Raw genomic sequence first — 19516 nt, forward strand, 5'->3', positions numbered from 1 at the left:
GTTACATTTAAAACATCGTCCAGCTGACTGGTCACTGGGGCGAGGTGTGTTTCTGGAGAACGGTGTGGCAGGACGATAAGGTGTCTGGAGTATTTCTTGGTGTGTAGTTGGGGCCTTGGCCTGCCCCTGGTAGTAGGGTGTGGTCTGAAGGTGTCCCTTCTGGTATCCGCTCTGTTATCCGCGACCAGGGTTGTTCCTCTCTCCTCCCTCCACCCATTTTGTTCCGCCTTGCCCCACCTTTCTGGCGGTCTGGGACTGCTCGTATCGATCAGCATAAGAAGCAAGACTTTCTGCTGAGTCCATTTCCTTATCCCATAAACACTGTTTTATTACCTCCTTGGACATATTCAGGAATTGCTCCTGAGCTATCAAATCACACATTCCGTCAAAGCTAGTGACACCCCTTCCTTGGACCCATTTATCTAACAGATCCTTCATCTGGTTTAGATAAGCCACATTACTTAGCCCAGGCCCTCTCTTAAGGGTTTGAAATTTTACTCTGTACGTTTCAGAAGTAATTTGAAATTGTTTTAAAACCAAATCCTTGAACTTATTATAGTCAGAAGCCTCATCAATAGCATCTTATTGAATATGTCCAGAGCTCTTCCAGTCAATTTTGCGATCAATGTGTTCATCTTGCGAGCTTCAGGAATTTTATGGAGAGTGCACAGTCTCTCAAAGGTGAGAAAATATTCAGCAATAGTCGCTCCCATTTGTGGATTGTTGGGGAAGGATTGTTAGGGTTATCCAGTAGATTCCGCTCAGCCGTTACCTTCTCCAACTCCCGTTCATGCTTCCTCTCTTTTTTCTTCTCCTCCATTTCTTTTTCCCTTGCCTCCATAGCTCTCCTGTGGGCAGCCTCTTGGTTTTTTTCTGCCTCTATAGCTCTCCTCTGGGCAGCCTCTTGGTTTTTTTCTGCCTCTTTCACTGCCTCCATAGCTCTCCTGTGGGTAGCCTCTTGGTTGTTTCTGCCTTGGGCTCTGACATGTTTGCCTCTCTGTTTTTAACTAACTTTACACCAGAGAGTTAGAAATAGAACAAACAAACAAAAACTTGGCTTGTCAAAAAAAAAATAGGTTGTTCTGTACCCTGATACCTATGTTCTCTGATAGTGATTGTCAGCCTACAGAAAAATCCTTTAAAAAAAAAACTAACACCTTTGTCTCCAGGCAAATAGACAGAAAAACCCTAAATTGCTCTTAGCTAAAACAAAAAAACTCTTCTGAAACACTTGTGAATTTCCCTGCAGGAGGTTAACTACCCTGCCTTTAGGTAGAGAAAATTCCAGCTCACAAAAGACAAATCCCTTTTGTTATGCTTGTTGCTTTGTCCCCTTTTATAAAACCCTTTAAAATCTTTTAAAATTCTTCTGTGCTTCTGGTGCAAAAAAAAAATCTCAAAATGATTTCAGAGTAATCCCACCGCTCTGCCACCATGTCAAGGTTCCTTCCCCACTCTGAACTCTAGGGTACAGATGTGGGGACCTGCATGAAAGACCCCCTAAGCTTATTCTTACCAGCTTAGGTTAAACGCTGCCACCACCAAAGTGTTACACAAAGAACAGGGGAAGTGCCCACTTGGAAACATCTCCCCCCCAAAATACTCCCCCAAGCACTACACCCCCTTTCCTGGGGAAGGCTTGATAAAAATCCTCACCAATTTGCATAGGTTAACACAGACCCAAACCCTTGGATCTTAAGAACAATGAAAAAGCAATTAGATTCTTAAAATAGAATTTTAATTAAAGAAAAAGTAAAAGAATCACCTCTGTAAAAATTAGGATGGTAAATACCTTACAGGGTAATCAGATTCAAAACATAGAGAATCCCTCTAGGCAAAACCTTAAGTTACAAAAAGACACAAAACAGGAATATACATCCCATTCAGCACAACTTATTTTATTAGCCATTTAAACAAAACAGAATCTAACGCATATCTAACTAGATTGCTTACTAACTCTTTACAGCAGTTCTGACCTGCATTCCTGCTCTGGTCCAGGCAAAAGCATCACACAGACAGAGAAAACCCTCTGCCCCCCACCCCCTTTCCAGCTTTGAAAGTATCTTGTCTCCTCATTGGTCATTTTGGTAAGGTGCCAGCAAGATTATCTTAGCTTCTTAACCCTTTACAGGTGAAAGGGTTTTTCCTCTGGCCAGGAGGGATTTAAAGGTATTTACCCTTCCCTTTATATTTATGACAGGGGAGCCAGGGGAGGCAGCAGGAGCAAAGGCATATGTGGGGGGGGGGGGGTGAGCCTGGGAGTGGATTCCATGGCCTTGCAGTTGGAGCCCAGAGCCCTGCAAACAGGGGACAGAGCCCACCATCGTGCAGCCAGAGCCCAAAGCCCCGTGGTCAGCACCTGGGGCTGGAGGAGGCAGCAGGGGCCAGGGGCAATGGTGGGAGTGGTGAGCCTGGGGCCAGAGCCTGAAGCCCCACAACCAGAGGCTGCTGCCTGCCACCCCAGGGCTGAAGCTGGAAGCCTGAGCCCCATCACCACATAGACCAGCCCGGCTGCGCCTCTGCCTAGGGGCCAGACATGACGGCCACTTCCAGGAGCAGCGTGGAGCCAGGGCAGGCATGGAGCCCGCCTTAACCCTGCTGCACGACTGACCGGGAGCTGCCTGAGGTAAGCGCTGCTCAGCAGGTGCCCCCACCCGGAACCCTCTGCCTGTCCCAGGTTGGAACCCCTTCCTGCACCCTACCTCCCTCCCAGACCCCGCACCTCCACCAACATCCGAAACCACTGACCCAGGTTGGAACCCCCTCCTGCACCCAAAGTCCCTTCCAGAGCCCACACCCCAAAAACCTCCTCCCACACCCCAACCCCCTGCCCCACCCTGGAGCCCCCTCCCACACCCTGAACCCCTCATTTCTGGCTCCACCCTGGAGTCCACACCCTCAGCTGGAGCCCTCACCCCCTCACGCATCCCAACCTCCTGTCCCAGCCCAGTGAAAATGAGTGAGGGTGGGGGAGAGTGAGCAACGGAGGGAGGGGGGCTAGAGTGAGTGGGGGTGGGGCTTCAGAGAAGGGGCAGGGTCTCGGGGAAGGGGCAGAGCAGGGGGCAAGGCAAGGGTGTACGGTTTTGTGCAATTAGAAAGTTGGCAACTCTATGCCCTAGATCAGGGATGGGCAAACTATGGCCCGCAAGCCGCTTCTGGCCCATCAGACATTTTTATCTGGCCCTCAAGCTCCTGCTGGGATGCATGGTCAGGGGCTTGCCCCGCTCTGCCCAGTGCTCCCCAGCCCCCTACTCTCAATTCCCTTGATGAGCACCATCTTCTGGCATGCAGAACCACACTGCACAGGCACGACTTCACCGCACCGTTTCTGGGATCAGAACCCGGCTCCCATGAGGGAGCCCCCCACGTGGCAACGCACCCAATCCCCTCCCGGTCTCCTACGGCCCCATCCTTGAGAACCTTGAAAATGCCCAGGGGCTGCACCCATCCCAGCTAGGGTGCCTTTGCCTGTGGCAGTGCCTGGTACAGCCGCCTTGGTGTCACTGCCAGCAGGGCCTCTAGGAGTCCCCAGTACCACCCCATGCCACACCCCATGAGTCCCCTCTCCTCCCACCTTGGTATCATCCCTTATAGAGCCCTCCATACTACACCCCATAGAGTGCCCCTCCCCCACTGGGCATTCATGGCTCACCATACAATTTCCATAACCAGATGCAGCCCTCAGGCCAAAAAGTTTGCCCATCCCTGACCTAGATAAAGTTCCTTCCAGCTATGAGACGTGAGGCAGGAGTCTTGTGGTGAAAAAGGTTCTATGATGTTGTTTGGTAAAATGCAGATTGATCTGTTCCCCTTCGCTGCCAAAGAACGGCCACTTGATCGGTCATTGCCAGTCAACTTTGGCACCTGGCTAGAGGCATCAGTTTGTCTTTTGTCTTGAAAAACAGGTTTACTCCCTCTCCACACTTGTCTGGCAAACACATTTCAGTCATAATTTCAGCATATGTTCATATCTTTACATATAATGTTGCTACACACATTTCATTGTGATATTACTGACCAGTGAGTTTCTAGTTTTCAAATGGTACCTCACAAGGCATATTCTGCCAGCAATGCCCTCTGGCATGTACATTGGCCAAACCGGACAGTCTCTATGTAAAAGAATAAATGGACACAAATCAGACATCAGGAATGGTAACATACAAAAGCCAGTAGGAGAACATCTCAGTCTCCCTGAACACTCAATAACAGATTTAAAAGTAGCCATACTTGAACAAAAAAACTTCAAAAACAGACTTCAAAGAGAAACTATTGAGCTATAATTCATTTGCAAACTTAACACCATCAATTTGGGCTTGAATAGGGACTGGGAGTGGCTGGCTCACTACAAAAGGAATTTTCCCTCTCTTGGAATTTTCCCTCTTTCCCGCCTCATCAGTTAATTGGGAGTGGACAACATCCACCCTGACTAAATTGGCCTTCAACATTGGTTCTCCACTTGTAAGGTAACTCCCTTCTCTTCACGTGCCAATATATATATTTATGCCTGTATCTGTAATTTTCACTCCATGCATCTGAAGAAGTGGGTTTTTTACCCACGAAAGTTTATACCCAAATAAATCCATTAGTCTTTAAGGTGCCACTGGATTCCTCATTGTTTTTGTGGATACAGACTAACACAGCTACTGCTCTGATACTTTGTACAAAGATTATTACAATGGTGTGTAAAGTGTGACTACAGAGGTACATTCAGTAATTCCAGAGGTGACTACAGAGGTAATTCCTGGAAAGGGTTCATGGCTGGAGATACCAAACAGAGACAGGAGGCTCCTTCCTGCCTGGACTTAAGTGCCTAAATCTCTTTGAAGGGCAGGGCTTAGGCCACCACTTCCCTCCTCCGTATTTCCTATTGGTTAGTTTAGGCAGCTCCCCACTCAGCCTGCTGGCTTCTGTGGATTCCATTCTTAGGCACCTACCTCCCCCTGGGCTCCTATTTCAGGGTTGTGAATTCCTCTGGGCAACAGGGCACCTAAAAGTTAGGCATGGCAACAATGAGGTTGCTACGCCTAACTCCCTCTGTGGATCTAGCCCTTGGTGCCTAGACAGCGTTGTGATATGCCCTTTAGAAATGCACTTAACAGTAATTATTATAAAATAAAGTTGCAATAGAATGAAGATGATTAACACTTGCGTTCAAATGGCTTCCCTTTGTATAGCAATCCCAGACAGAGAGGCTCCTAGATCAACAAAGAGAAGGGGAAAAGTTTCCTACATAATTTCCAACTGGCTGAGCTAACAACAGGGTAAGAAGATTCAAAATGATCTTTTTGAAACCAAGGGCTTGAGTCTACATTCACTTACATGATTTTTACACTGGTATAACTGCAATGATTTCAGTGGACCCACTCCAGGCTTAAACTAGTGTGAGAGGAGAATCAGGTCTGAAAAAACAAGTTACAAACAAATTGTAGTTGAACAGGAATGAATTACACTGATGTATGCACACTGGCTGAGAGCACAGTTTGTCCTAAGAAATACATAAGCCTGTCATGAATGAGTAGGAGTAAGGTATGCTATTTTTGCTGTCCCTGAGGGAAAAAAAACATTAACACTTTTTCAGTGCAGAGCCAAGTGACTGACTAAAATCACCGCAATTTTTAAGTTTTTGGAGTCAAATGCTGGCTTCTGTACATATTTTGGGCTGTGCCCTGGGTAGATCCATGAAGGCCAGAGACAGGAAATAATGGCTCCGAACAGACCACAAACTAGCTGTAGAGCAGCTCAATGGTGGGAACTGGAGTATAGTGGATCTGATATCCCCTCCTCCAGCCTGCCTGACACACACAAATACTCTACACATTCAGTCGCAGGGATCTAACACAGAATTCTGCACTGTGCAGCGCAGATGGGATGCTCCTCCTGGAATCCTGTACTTTTCCACCCATGCTGTGGAATCAGGCTGGTTCCAGTGTCATCAGGATGCTTTGTGCCCACAGGAGAGGGGGGAAGCACTTGCCCCTCAGTGGCCATGAACCCACGGAATTAGTTTTGGAAAGTCATGGAATGCATCAATTTATTACAATTTCATTAAAAATGGATTCTGTGTGTTTAAAGAGCTAAGTAATTTAATATTTAAGAGCTCTGCACTGAGGCACTATTAATGAGCACAGTCATCATTAAACTGAAATGGTTTTTGGAAACAGTTGAAGCTCTGCCTTTCCTGCATTCAGAATATAAAATACTTGGCAGCGAGTGGGTGGGCAGATATGTACTGATGTATTTTGAATGATTCTCCAAAATAACTCCCTATTCACAGGGATGTAAATGAAGGTGGGAGTCTAAAGAAATAGTACAACTCTAGTACATTGTGTTCTGTTGTACTGATCATGTGGGTGAGAAAAAGGTCTATAGATATTTGTGTGCTAAAAGCTGGATCAGTGAATAGGCCAGATAGATAACAGTTGAACTGCAAGGAGAAAATGTTTGTACACCTTGGACTAATAGCTCTATCCTGCAAAAAACAGTTATGGCTTTACAGGCTACCTAGACTCCAGAAGGCTGTGCAGCACATCAGCCTATTCAGGAGAAATGATATCCTGCTCTACAGAGCTCCCTTCCTCCCACCACAAATATTTAAAAAAAAAATACCCAAACTTTACATGTCCAGAGTAACAGAATATTTTAAGGTGTGGTGATAGTTCATGTAAATGAGCACCTCATTTTGCACAGCCCATTACCCCAATGAGAGGCCCTAAGAGGAGAGAGGGATGGATCTTCAGCAGCCTGTGGACTGTAAACAAAACCAAAACCCCCTCACTCCCATAACCCTAACATGATGGTGATAGTGTCCAGGCTCCATCTCTTGAGATGTGTAAGACCAGCATACCCCATCACTATAACAGATGGCCTCCCTCAGCTGCAAGATACTTCAGTCATAACCTCCTGTACACACCTAGCCTTCTGGTGGCAAGTAGTAGCAGGCAGTTCAAGAGAAACAGCATTTGCAGTAGATTTGTGAGAGGCAACAGGGGGAAGGAAATCTTTCATGATTCCCAAGACTAAGCTTCATAACAGATGAGTCAGCCTGATAAACTTTGTATTCAAAGTCCTATTAAATAACTATCAGATGTAATAATCACATGTAAGGCCCTTCATTTTCAGTTTTTATTCTGTTTAAAATTTCCCAGGAATTGATCAGTATTTATTACAAAAGTTTAAAAATGAGTGAAAAATCAGTGAAAAAAAATTAACTTTACAAGTTTCTCAGTAAATATCACTCCCGTCTCCTGTTTTCATTTTTTAAAAACTTTTAAAAAAACCACGTTCTGAAACAGAGTCAGATACAGTTTTTCATTTCTGACCCATTTTAGCATGAGAAGTAGTTCACTAATTTATATTTGCTTTGAAAGCTGATATCTATCTCTGCTATCTGCAAAACTGGTAATGTATACATGGTGGGCATGGAATTGCCAACAGTATGCACACCAGCAATCAAGGCATTCCAGTACTTCTGACCCGGTTCCCTGCTCGGGAAGGAGAGATGGTGGCCCAGGTTACCGAGCCACGATCTCTCCTTTTGGAGCAGGAAGTTGGGTCTTGGACGTTTCCAGCACTTCCAAAGTTCAGGTGAAAATCAGAAAAAAAATGAACAATAGCTTTTGTAAAAACTGGTAAAAACTGAACATGACAGGGCCTTAATTACAGGCAGTCACTATCAGTCTGTGGCACATTTGAACTAGTCACCTTGAGATGGAAAACTAAAAATCCCCTTAATAAATCACCCAACTTTAGTTACCTCTATGCATAAAGATGATGTTTCCACCAGAGGTCAATTGAAGCTGTTATTAGATTGCAAAATCAATGAGTTATTGGGGGTAGCAAGGTGACTACTAAACTGGCTGAATGGAAGACAGCAGTATACCAGAGTGTCAAACACTTAGGTATGTTTACATGTCCAGCTGGGGGTGTGATTCCTAGACCAAGGAGACATACTCGTGCTAGCTCTCTTCAAGCCAGCGTGCTAAAAATAGAGCATAGGGATGGCAGCGCAAGTGGCAGGAGGAGCTAGCTTGTGTATGCGCACTATTGTGGCTACATTGTATTTTTAGCACATTAGCTGGATAACAGCTAGTATGAGTATGTCACTTCAAGATGGGAAGCACACCCTCCAGATCAAAGTGTAAACATAGCCCTAGTTTTCATCATTACAAAGTCATTCCCCTTCCCACAAAAGTGTTTTTTCAATACACATTAAACTGGACTTCAGATCTTCGCACATTTAATTATAATGTATCTATTTTAACATCCAATAAGGTTGTTATAGGATTTTTTAAAATTATAATTCTGCTATTCTAGTCTTATTTTATTTTTTAAAGTCCAGAAAATATTACTTTTAGTCACCATGACAACACTTCAGAAAAAGAGTTAATTCTGCTGCACTCTGAAACACTTCACATACTATTTCCTAGCAACCACACCGGTACAGAGGGGTAAAAAGACCTTTAATCTAATCTTCCCTAAAAATGATTTAGGAAAAATTACATACATATTAAAGAGAAATCCAATAAAATCATACAGGTTTAACATGTTCCAGAAGTATTTTGTTATGAGAAAACCGTAACAAAGAAAACAGGGCTAGATTTGACTGGTCGAAGTGAAGATATTGACTCCAGAGGTCTTTGGATCAGGCTTTTTCACAATGTTTCTCTAAGCCCTTCTTACAAGTTACCTCCATTGTCTCCCTCCCCACTTCTTTCACATATTGTTCTTAGCCTCTTTCTTGCAGACAGAAAAGCGAACCAGATGCTTACCACTTTCACCACAAGCAATACTGTTATATCAAATGCAATACAGTACAGTAAACCAAAAAGGCATTGTTAAAAGAAAGGTTTTTCAATTTTATATTCAGAAACTACAAAACTGAACATGTAGATTATTTCATTTTTTAGACCTCAGAATCAATCCCAAGCTCCAGTTGACAATGCTTACCTGTTAATAAGCCTTCTACATGCTAATCTATCATTATGTGACTACTGCGATGCTTCTCCTTTCGTCTCCAACTGACAGGCACTACAGCCAGTCATGGTTTAAGAATAAGAATATCTATTTCTGCATTCTTAGTACATAATTTTGTGACTGATGAAACTCAGCTAGTATTCCCATAGGGAGAAATAATGGTTCTTCATTTTTCAGATATGCAAGGTTCAAACTGCAGCAGAACTGCACAGCATGGCATACTACAGAGAGAACATGCAAAAAGACTGCACTCTCTGCTTGCCATGGAGCAATATTTAATCTATCAGCTGAGACCCAATCTGTACACCCTGCACTCTTCCCCTAACAGCTCCCAGAGCTGACACTTGAACTTCAAGGGACCAGGAGGAAAGGTCTTTGTTTAATTTCCCTCATAAAAATTCTAGGCTATTGGGAAGAGAAGCCACTTCTGCCTTGACAGTACCAAAAACTAAAGCCAGTCTAAAACGCAGTAGATAGTGGCTGCAGTAAAATATCTATCCAGATATCTAACATAGTCCATGGCAGCTAGTCATCCCTTTTGAACTCTTCTTAGATATTTAGGTGCTACGAGACAGAAAGTTGTGTAGGAGAAGCAGAAGAAGAAGAGAATCCCCTCCATCATTTAGATTAGTCTGAGGCTACTACTATCATGGTGACCTTTCACACTGTTCTTGTGATACTGTGAAGTAGGCGCACCAGAGAAAACGCATGCCAAAGAAATCTGTCCTGGGGATGGCAGAAACATCCACAAATGCTGCTCCTGGGCCTGGATAGTTACTGCTATCTACTTAGGTCAACAAGTTAATGTCTAGGGCAACCCAGGCGTCTGTGATCATGTAGACTATTTCTGGAAACACGGTATGTCCTTTGAGAAGAGCAGATACTACTTAAGTCTGTCTGCCAGGATGTTTTGTTTTCTTGTTAAGTGTCTGATTTGTATTGTCTTGAGATACTGTTTCATCCAGGCCATAACAGGGCTTCTAGCCACAGACTTCCCTGTCTAGTGTTGCTTCTCACAGTAACTACAGTATTTTTTGGAATTCACCTATACCACATGAAGTCTGGCATACGAGAGCAAAATCTGTGCAGAGCCTTTCTTATTGTACTCATTTATAGAAGGTGGTTACAGATTTGAAGCCTTGGCTATTTGGTGTCCCCTACATGCTTAGAATTTTCCAGGCCAAGCCTGATAATAGAGCAGCTCTAAGAAGATTGCTATCCTATGTCCCTCAGGCTCAGGATTGTAACACTCCTTGTGTTACCATCATTTTTCAGTTTATTCCAAGAACGTTGCTGATATCTTTGCTATCCAAGGGCACACTCAAGAGGACTGTCAGGCCATTACAGACCATACTTAGTGGCGAAACCATGATTCCCATGATGTAATGCAACATGAAGAAGGAGGTTGCTTCTACAAATGGCTGTCTTGAGTGACTCAGATTTCACCTTCAAGGAGGCTTTCCCCCTGTATCTGCCCTCTCTGTGCTATGAGAACTCTAACTGCATACAGTGAGTGGAATAGCAGCCATCAGAACAGCAGTATAATGAAAAAGAAAAGAAACTTTTCTAAGAGCTCTACTATCAATCTCTTTGTTCAAATTGTCTCAGGCAAGATGTTGCTTTATGGAGTTGAATTTTTCTCTAGGTGCAAGGCAGTGCTCCACGTTAGACCCCGTTAGAATGTCTCAGAAGCAAAGAATACCATATCCATTTGGAAGGACCATGAAGGAAGAGGAAGCCTGAAGAACTGAACCTCCCCATGGGCTTGTGGACCTAACACCTCTCTCAGTGCTCAGGTTTCTCAAGGCTCTCCAAAACCCTCTCCTCCTCAGATTCATGTTTTTCATTCATTCCTTTTTCTTTGTGAACAGGAAAGGCAGACCATAGGACACTAAGAAGCTCAGTGGGAATCAACTTCCTCAGCAGAGTTAACATAGTTACTGGTCTGATAAAACAGGAGGGTATGGTCCCTGTATTTCTTTCCCTTTCTGGGCCATGTTTCAAATGAGCTGTTTTCATAGAAGTAAATCTAGGATTTTAACAAAGAATTTGAAGACTCCATCAAGAACTGCTTCTGCTGTGATTGTCATCCAGGAAGCAAAGAAAAACCTGGAGTAAAGTTCACAACAAAGACAAATGGCAAGAGAAAAGAAACCCTACTGGCTCTCCTTTCTGTCAAATAGAAAAGAAAGGAGGACCAAGGCATCAGTAGAAAACTAATGGACGGTAGAACCTTTTAAAGTTTGATCCTTAGGCCAGCAAGGTTAGGTTTAAAATTAACTGAATTTAAAATCAGCAAAATTAATAGATTTAACCACTTGATACTTTAAAAATACGGAATTTCTAAACTAACATTTTAAGTAAATACATTGCTATAACATCTGCAATTTGTAAATGTATTTTTAATTTCTTTACAATTAAGTCCTAATTAGCAAATATAGATAAACAGTTCTTTTACAAGTATGGTTATACTCTCTCAGATATCTAATAGACATGAGTTTCTGACAAAAATAATTTTTAAACTTCTACTTTTGTTATTTTCTTCAGCTTACTTAAAGAATTGTTTTAATGAATGTTTGAACAAGAGTTTTCACTGGGCAGTTTTTTGCATTATCTTTTCTACAGAATTTTTTTAACAATATTACCATCTTTTAGTAAAAGTGTCATCTTCCTGATGAGGTGTAAAATAGAAGACCTGACCACTTCTTGTAACTGAAGCTTCCATAGCACTTTGCATAAGAATCGAATTGTTAACTCAGGGCCAACTTTTCTCTCGATCTGATATTCTTTACTTCTATGATATTTTTTATTAAAGTGTTGTGGAATGTTGCTGTACACAACCCAGAACTGTCTGCATTTGAGTGATAGGTGAAGTGATCCCTTCCCTGTCCTATGTACAGGAAGTTGGTGTCATTATTTAATATTTGTAAAATGCTTGGATATCCTCAAATGAAAGATTTGCTATAGATTTGCAAAGTATTATTACCAATATGAATATATGTCAAGCAGAAGCTTCACTTAAGCAATGAGAATTTTGAAATGTAACACTAATCTTTAAGGGAAAGAACGCATGCTTACTTAGGCCATGTCTACACTATAAACTTTGGTGACTAAAGTTACATCAGCATAAAGCCCCCACAATTGGTATATCGCTCATGCCCCTGACTGTTGTCTCCTTGTGTGGATGCTGTGTGTACTCACTAGGAGTGCTTGTGATGGTACACAGTGTGGTGCACCAAGGGCGAGTATCCCTTTGGTGTGCAACTCATCCTCATCCAGTGCACTGTTTTCTGGCAAATTTTGGCAATGCGTGGTGAGGCAGAAACAAGTCATGCAGGACGATGGGAAGCCAGCGGTCAAGTTCCAATCGTGCAACTTTCTCCATCCCCATATACCATTCAAATCGCATTATTTTCACACCTTTTTTAAAAAAAATCCTACATGGCACTTTTCACTGTCTGCCGTCTCTGACAAAAGCATGGAGCCTACACAGCTATGTCATGTGCATTGCAAATACAGGACAAACTGTCCTCCAGTATTTGCCCAGCTGCAGGAAGAACCGCAGCAGCAGGGGACATTTTTGTAGAGGACAGAAAGCTGTGGGACATAGTGAAAACCAATTCAAGACTGTTGGGGGCATTCACAGAGCTGCTTCAGATGGTGGAGCACTGCTTCTGGGCCTGAGAAATGAGCACTGACTTGTAGGATTGCATCATAATGCATGTTTGGGATGATAAGCAGTGGCTGCAGAACTTTTGGATATGAAAGGCCACATTTCTGGATCTGTGTGCCAAGCTCGCACCAAATCGCCAGCACAGGGACACCAGAATGAGAGCTGCACTGACAGTTGAGAAGCAAGGGATCACACTGTGGAAGCTTTTAATGCTGGATTGCTACCAGACAGTAGGAAATCATTTTGGAGTTGGAAATCCAGAGTAGGGGCCATTGTCATGCAAGGGTGTAGGGCCATTAATAATCTTCTGCTGTGTAGGACTGCGATTCTGGTAACATACCAGATGTAATGGATGGATTTGAAGCAGTGGGGTCCCCAAACTGCAGATGGCCCTGTTTTGCCAACAGCCCACCTTGCCAGAGAATACACCAACAGAAAGAGCTACATCTCTCTGGATATGCAAGCACTGGTGGACTACCAGGGAAGTTTCATCTATGTCAATATCGATTGATCAGAGAGGGTGCATGATGCTTGCATCTTTAAGAACACAGGACTGTTCAGAAAGCTGCAAGCAGGGACTTTCTTTTCTGACCAGCGGATCACCACTGGCAATGCTGAAATACTAACAGTGATCCTGGGGGACCCAGTCTACCTCTAGCTACCCTGGCTTATGAAGCAGTGCACCAGCCACCTCAACAGCACCAAGGAAAGATTCAACTAATGTCTCAGCAGGTGCAACATGACAGCTGAATGTGGTTTTGGGAGGTCCAAGAGACTCACTAGATTGGATCTCAGTGAGAAAAATATCCCAAAGCTTAGATTTGCCTGTTGTGTCCTGCTTATCTGTGAGGCAAAAGGGGAAAAATTGCTGCTGGGGTGGAGGTGGAACAGCTGTCTGCTGAGTTTCAACAATCAAACACAAGGGCTATTAAAAGAGCTCAACAAGGAGCTATATGGGAGAGGCAGGCCTTGAAAGAGCACTTTGACAGTCAGCCACAGTAATATGGTGTGGTGGATTGTGTTCTACCTGGCTATGCAGTTTTGGGTGCTGTTAGGAATTCTGTGGTGCCTAGTATACATTTATGAACATAACACTATCTGTTAATGCACCTATTAATTTTGCAGTGCTTGCCGTACATTTATAATTATTAAACTGTGTTTGTTGCTGATTCTATGAGTTCTGACGCCCTGAACAATAACAAGTAGTGAGTGTTTTTTAATTAGTGCTAGACATTCTGCAGCATATGCTGTGAAGTAATAAAGAGAAATTATTTTCCAAAAAATAGATTTTCATTGCGTATCAAAACCAGTGCAAAAAAACAAAACCAAACTCAATGTGCAATTAAAAAGCAAATACAATTAAAACTTCCACAATAAATTAAGGGAACAGATTCTAACAAGGGGAAAGAACAGTCATGTTCATTTCAGTTAATTTTGGCTACACATAAAGCAACAAGTCTCTCAAGGGCAGGGCATGTGAAGCTGTGGTTGTCCTCAATGTCCCCTGGGATGGAGTTGGAGGATTAGGGATGCGGCCCCTAGCGTCACATGGAAAGTTGGGGGGTGTCAGGAAGTGCTAAAATGGAGTACTCTATTGACTGCAAAAGGAGGTGAGCCTATGATTGTTGAACCTGTAGGTCAACAAGACTCTTCAGCCATTTTTGTTTGCTGCCAGAGAAGCCCCATTATGCCCTGATGCATCTCCCTCTCTGACTCCTCGGCCTGTCTCTTGTCCGCTCTTTGCTTCTTCATCCTGTCTGAAATATTCACCCTCCAGGCCTTCTGTTCACAGTCCAATGCAATGCTGGCTTGCAGGATCTCAAAGAACCTCTTCCTGAGTCCTCTTTTTTCCCCTCCTTATCTGGCCAAAGTGCTCAGTGGGTGTGAGGGGGAACAGCTAAAACACACCAAAGTATCCTTCCTTGTATATATAGTCAGAATCAGAAAGCAAAAGTTTCAGAACTCCCTTCCCTAGCTCCTCTAAAGTGTGACACATGCTTATTGACATTTCAGCTTTTGGAGAGCCTGTGCATACCGCCACTCACAGCTCCAGCCATGGTGACAACAGCCCAGCAAGGTCATGGGTTGGAATGAGGAGGGAATTGTTGGGTTTCATGAAACAATAAAATTTCAGCCCTTATTTCCATGTGTATCACTGTAGGGCAATGGCCCTGAGCACTGGCACTATTTTTCACAGGTGGTGGTGATTTTGGCTGATACCCTGAGGGTAACAAAGGCACAGAGTATAGCCCATGTTGGCATCCTGAAGCCACATGGGCCCATAGGCACCTGTTTACTGCAATGGTGCCTGCCGAAGAAATCGCAGACTGATGTGTCTTACTGCAAAGGAAGAAATAAGGCTGCCATCTCAAGAAACTTTTGGGAGAGGACTGCAGTGTATCTCCATGAAAGTTTCATTGAGATCTCTCAGGATGATTCAAGGGAGATCCCGGTGTACATAAACAAACTGCTTTGCGTGGCCCCACCTAATTGTACAGGGGAACGAAAAGCAGATGACAACAATACCTCTGTTTGTTGTACCGCTACTTCTAGTTCGAGCAAATTAATGAAAATTCATTACCTGTGTCCTGCTACACTGGGGTCATGCACCACCCATACATTTAAACATGGTAGTGAAAAATGCATTCACACACTTACCTGAGATTCCTGCCCATGGTTGGCATAAGTACCCTGAATGACTAACAGACTTGAATGCTTGAGGGTGATGAAGACTAGAACATTTTGTTAAAAAGTAAGTGGGGAAATGTATTTTTATAACCATTGTCTCACTCATAATGAGCCACAGATTATTTGGACTTAAATCAAGTTTATGCATGACATTTTAAACAATAACAATCAGTCTTTGTTACCTTTTGTTTGAATTACTTTGAGTTGAAAACATACTGTGGGTAAACTTCTCTTTTAATGTCAGTTGTATATTGTGATGATGCAATTACATTGATCAACTTGAAAGTGTTTTATAAACAACCTGATATGCAAATGATCCACACTGAAGTGTGGCCACCTTAGGCAAGCAATGCATTAACCTGGAGCTGCAATATACAACTGTTTAGGACAGAATGTAAAGACAGAGGAAACAGCAATGGAAAGGTAGGTAGAACTACATAGTACATAGTTATCCAAACTGGAATTTGATGAAGACATCAGGGTTAACCTGCCTACTAATGCTATATATAAATGAATCTATTTTCTTTTCCTAAAGATAACAACTCAGACCACAATGGAGATGCTGCATTCCTGATAATATATTGAACCAAGAGTTATAATAGTTAAAACAATGGGCAGTTGAATATAAACAGACCATTTGCCAAAATTCTGAATATTTTTTCTTTGTTTTACCTGCATCTACCAACACAGAACTACAGTATCATGCTTTTAATTTTTCTCTGTAACCAGGTCGGAATTGAACAGTGTTTTGTATGGGTAATAATTCTGTAATATCCAACCTCACTTTAGTCACAGAATGTAAAATATGTACAAGTGTGGGCATTATTTCTCTGGCATACTTTTATAGAATATAGTGACAAAAGTTAAAGGGAAATTTAAATTTGGCCCAAAATTTAAATGCTGTAAAAACAAGATTTTATAAAATCTAAAAATAACAGAAATATTCTCACTTTTTAAACATTTCAATGAAAACAGTTCTTTTCAAGTAAATGAACATTCATCTGCAGTGTCTGAATCCAAAACATTGCAGAACCAAGAACCTAAAAGTCAAACTGACTTCATTGATTTTCATTGTTTATGCTGAGAGAAATGTAAAAAACTAGCAGAACATAAGTTATGAAAAATAAATTGCATTTTTAAAATACATGTATTTGTAATAGCCAAAGGTGTTATTGGTAACATAGGTAAAGGAATGTATTTGTTTATAACATATGTTTTTTTAATCAATATTGTCCCCTTAAAGAGACACCAATTTGAAACCAAGACACCTTTTTGAGCGAGAGAGTTAAAAGCAGTATGGAGAATTGTATCAGTCCCAAGTTTTGTAGGTTTTACAATCACATTTTCTTATCCTTTAAAATGCTTTTCTCCCATGTTGCTGTGTGAAACACCCATACAAACAACGGGGGACACTGACTAACTAGCTATTGCCCCAATTCTGCTCCCACTGAAGTCAATAACAAACACCCATTCATTCTAAGGGTGCAGGATCAGCCCCCCTGTGATGGAAACAATTAAACTAAATATACACAGAATGCTATGAAATGTATACAGCAAGCAAATATACCATGGGAAATTATTTTCCCTGTAATCTCTTTCACTTCTATGAAGCTTATGTGTTTCAAGTGAAAAGATTCCAGACAGAAGTGTGATTTTTTTAAGTTCATGGTGTCTCTTTAATTTCTAAGTTATGTGTACTGCCACACCATTACAGCATGAGAAGGTAACTAAAATTAAACTGCACCACTATTTTGACTGTGTCCAGTCTCCAAATAAATTTGTTAGTCTCAAAGGTGCCACAAGTCCTCCTAACCTTTTGAGTGTGATGACACCATGAACTAGTAATTCCTACAAACCTTTCATGGCTATGAAGAGAAAATGCCAGGCCACTTGAATATTAGTTAATCAAAGACTATTCCTAAAAGCCAAACCAAACAAAATACAAAAGGAAAAAAACCCAACCAAAACCACATTATATAATAAGCCTCATAACTACTACATCTAAGTTGTAACACTCCACATGCAGATTGCTGCAATGCATACCTTAACCACTGATGGCTGGAATCCAGCCACAGACTTCCAGCGAATGACTCCTACAGACTAAAGCCATCTGTTGAACCACTTCACCAACTACTACTAGCCGTACTATAGCCATGTCTGCCAAAATGTACTTACTTATGCATTCATGTCTATTTGGGTGATTTTTTTTTCTATTTGGAGTGGACTGCATAGGTGCTGGAACTAAGGGTGTTGCCGCAGCCCCTAGCTTGATGTGGTTTCCATTATATAGAGGGTTTACAGTTTGGTTCAATGGCTCTCAGCACCCTCACTATAGAAATTGTTCCAGTACCCTGGTTGAATGTTAAAACTGAGTATTAGTCCTAGTAAAATAAGTCAGCCGAGGGATGGGGGAAACATGCCTTTAGAATGAGAATCCTCGCTGTGACTCTGCCTGGCTTTATTAAATCTCGCCCCGCGCCCTACACACCCACCCACCCACCGGTATGCAGCCAGAAGCTTTTGGAGGGATCGCAAGGTTGACATACACCCATCGCCCTCTGGAAAGCTACTGCCCGCACACGCGGCCCACGTGCATCCGGGGCGCGTGCCGCTTCTCCCCGCTGCGCTCCATGTGCCGAGAAAACCGAGCTCCCGGGGTCCTCAGCCCGCGCCCGCCTTCGGCCAGCGCCTCTGCGCCGACTCGGTGCCGGCTGGAGGGGCTGGGATCCTCTGCTGCTGGCGCGAGGCCGTGGCCACCAAGGCAACGGCGCCCGGCGGCTGCACCCTCCCGGGCGCATCTCTCCGCAGCGCCGGGCGGCGCTTCCTCGGCTCGCCGGAGCGGGGCAGCTCTACCAGCCAAGCCCCGGCGCGGCCGGCCGCCCCCTGCGGGCCAAGGGGAGGAGGGGGCAGACCCCACTCGGCCCCCGGCCAGCGAGCGCGCCGCACCCGGCACCTGGGCCCGCCCCCCGCCTTTACCTTGACACTGGCGTGGCTGGTCTGGGTCTCCGCCTCGGTGCTGCTGCAGCAGCGGCGCGCCCCAGCCCGGCCGGCGGCCGCGGGGGTGGCGGGCTCCCTGCGCTGCTGGCGGCGCGGGCCGGGGCCGGGGCCGGGGCCGGGGCCGGGCGGCGGCGGGCGGCTCTGGTAGGCGAGCACCGAGGGGATGGAGTCGGCCGCGTCGGTCCTGACGAAGAGGCCGTGCAGGGTGGCGGCGGTGCCCTGCGAGAGGGCGGCGGTCTGGTGGGGGGAGGTGGACTCGTCCGAGTCCCGGCAGTAGATCACGCCGCTCTGCGAGACGTGGATGCTGGGCGCGCAGCCCATCCCGCTCCCCCCGCCGGCCGCCCGGCCGGCCCCGAGCCACCAGCGCGGCGCGCTCCGCACCCAGCCCAGCCGCAGCCCGCTCGGCCCCGGGCGGCTAGGGGGCCGCCGCCGCCGCCGCCGCCCCTGTGCCGCTGTGCCTCGGGCACCGCCCGCCGCCGAGCCGCCGCTCGCTGCCTGTGGCGCTCGCCGTGCCGCTCCCTCCCATTTATCTCCTCGCTCGCCCGCCGCTGCCTCCCCGGCCCCCTCCTGCGGGGCTCGCGGCGGCCCCTCTTCTCCGCACAGCCACAGGGGAGCGAGGCGGCCGCTCCCCCCGGCGGGGCATCTCGCCCCCCCCGCCCAGCTGTTCGCCGCTACCAGGAGCCCGCCAGCCGCCGCTCCCGCGCCGCGAGCCTGGGGTCACTTGTGGCGGCGGCCGGAGGTGCCTGTCTAGCTCCCCGGCGCGCCCCTCCCGCCCCGTTAATCGAAACCGGGCTCTGATTCAATCCGGTGTCCCCCAATTTCCCCCATGCACCGGCCCAGAGCCTGCATCCACGGGTCAGGCTACCTCTTCAACTGCAGATTAGCACCCAGTGCACCACAATACAGAAAGCCCGGCTTTGCGGCGTCTCTTGCTCAGCTTTCTTGTGCTCTTTGATTTCAGTTTCACCTTCCAACCCCCCACCCCAGATCCCCCTGGAGTCTCTTCCTAACCCTTTCTCTGCAGCTGTGACAGCCCCCTTGCCCCTGGGCTCTGCTCCCCAGCCCGCACTACCGAGAGGACTTTAATGAGCCCAAATGCTCGGTGCTTCTCTTGAACTCCTGCTCCCTGCTGCTGCCCAGCCACTGCATCCTGGTGGTGATGCAAAACAAGAAGGCGTTGTCTCC

General features: G+C 45.1%; 1 protein-coding gene across 1 annotated transcript in view; it reads right to left on the reverse strand.

Annotated features, from left to right (window-relative positions):
• Nucleotides 1-18652, reverse strand: part of PDE8B (phosphodiesterase 8B) — a 158862-nt gene extending 140210 nt beyond the window's left edge. Inside the window, exon 1 of the mRNA XM_077816308.1 lies at nucleotides 18311-18652. Coding sequence (XP_077672434.1) covers nucleotides 18311-18652 — 342 coding nt within the window. The remainder of the gene's footprint in view (nucleotides 1-18310) is intronic.
• Nucleotides 18653-19516: the final 864 nt, after the last annotated feature.

The sequence above is a fragment of the Eretmochelys imbricata genome, chromosome 5, assembly GCF_965152235.1.
Source record: "Eretmochelys imbricata isolate rEreImb1 chromosome 5, rEreImb1.hap1, whole genome shotgun sequence".
NCBI lineage: Eukaryota > Metazoa > Chordata > Testudines > Cheloniidae > Eretmochelys > Eretmochelys imbricata.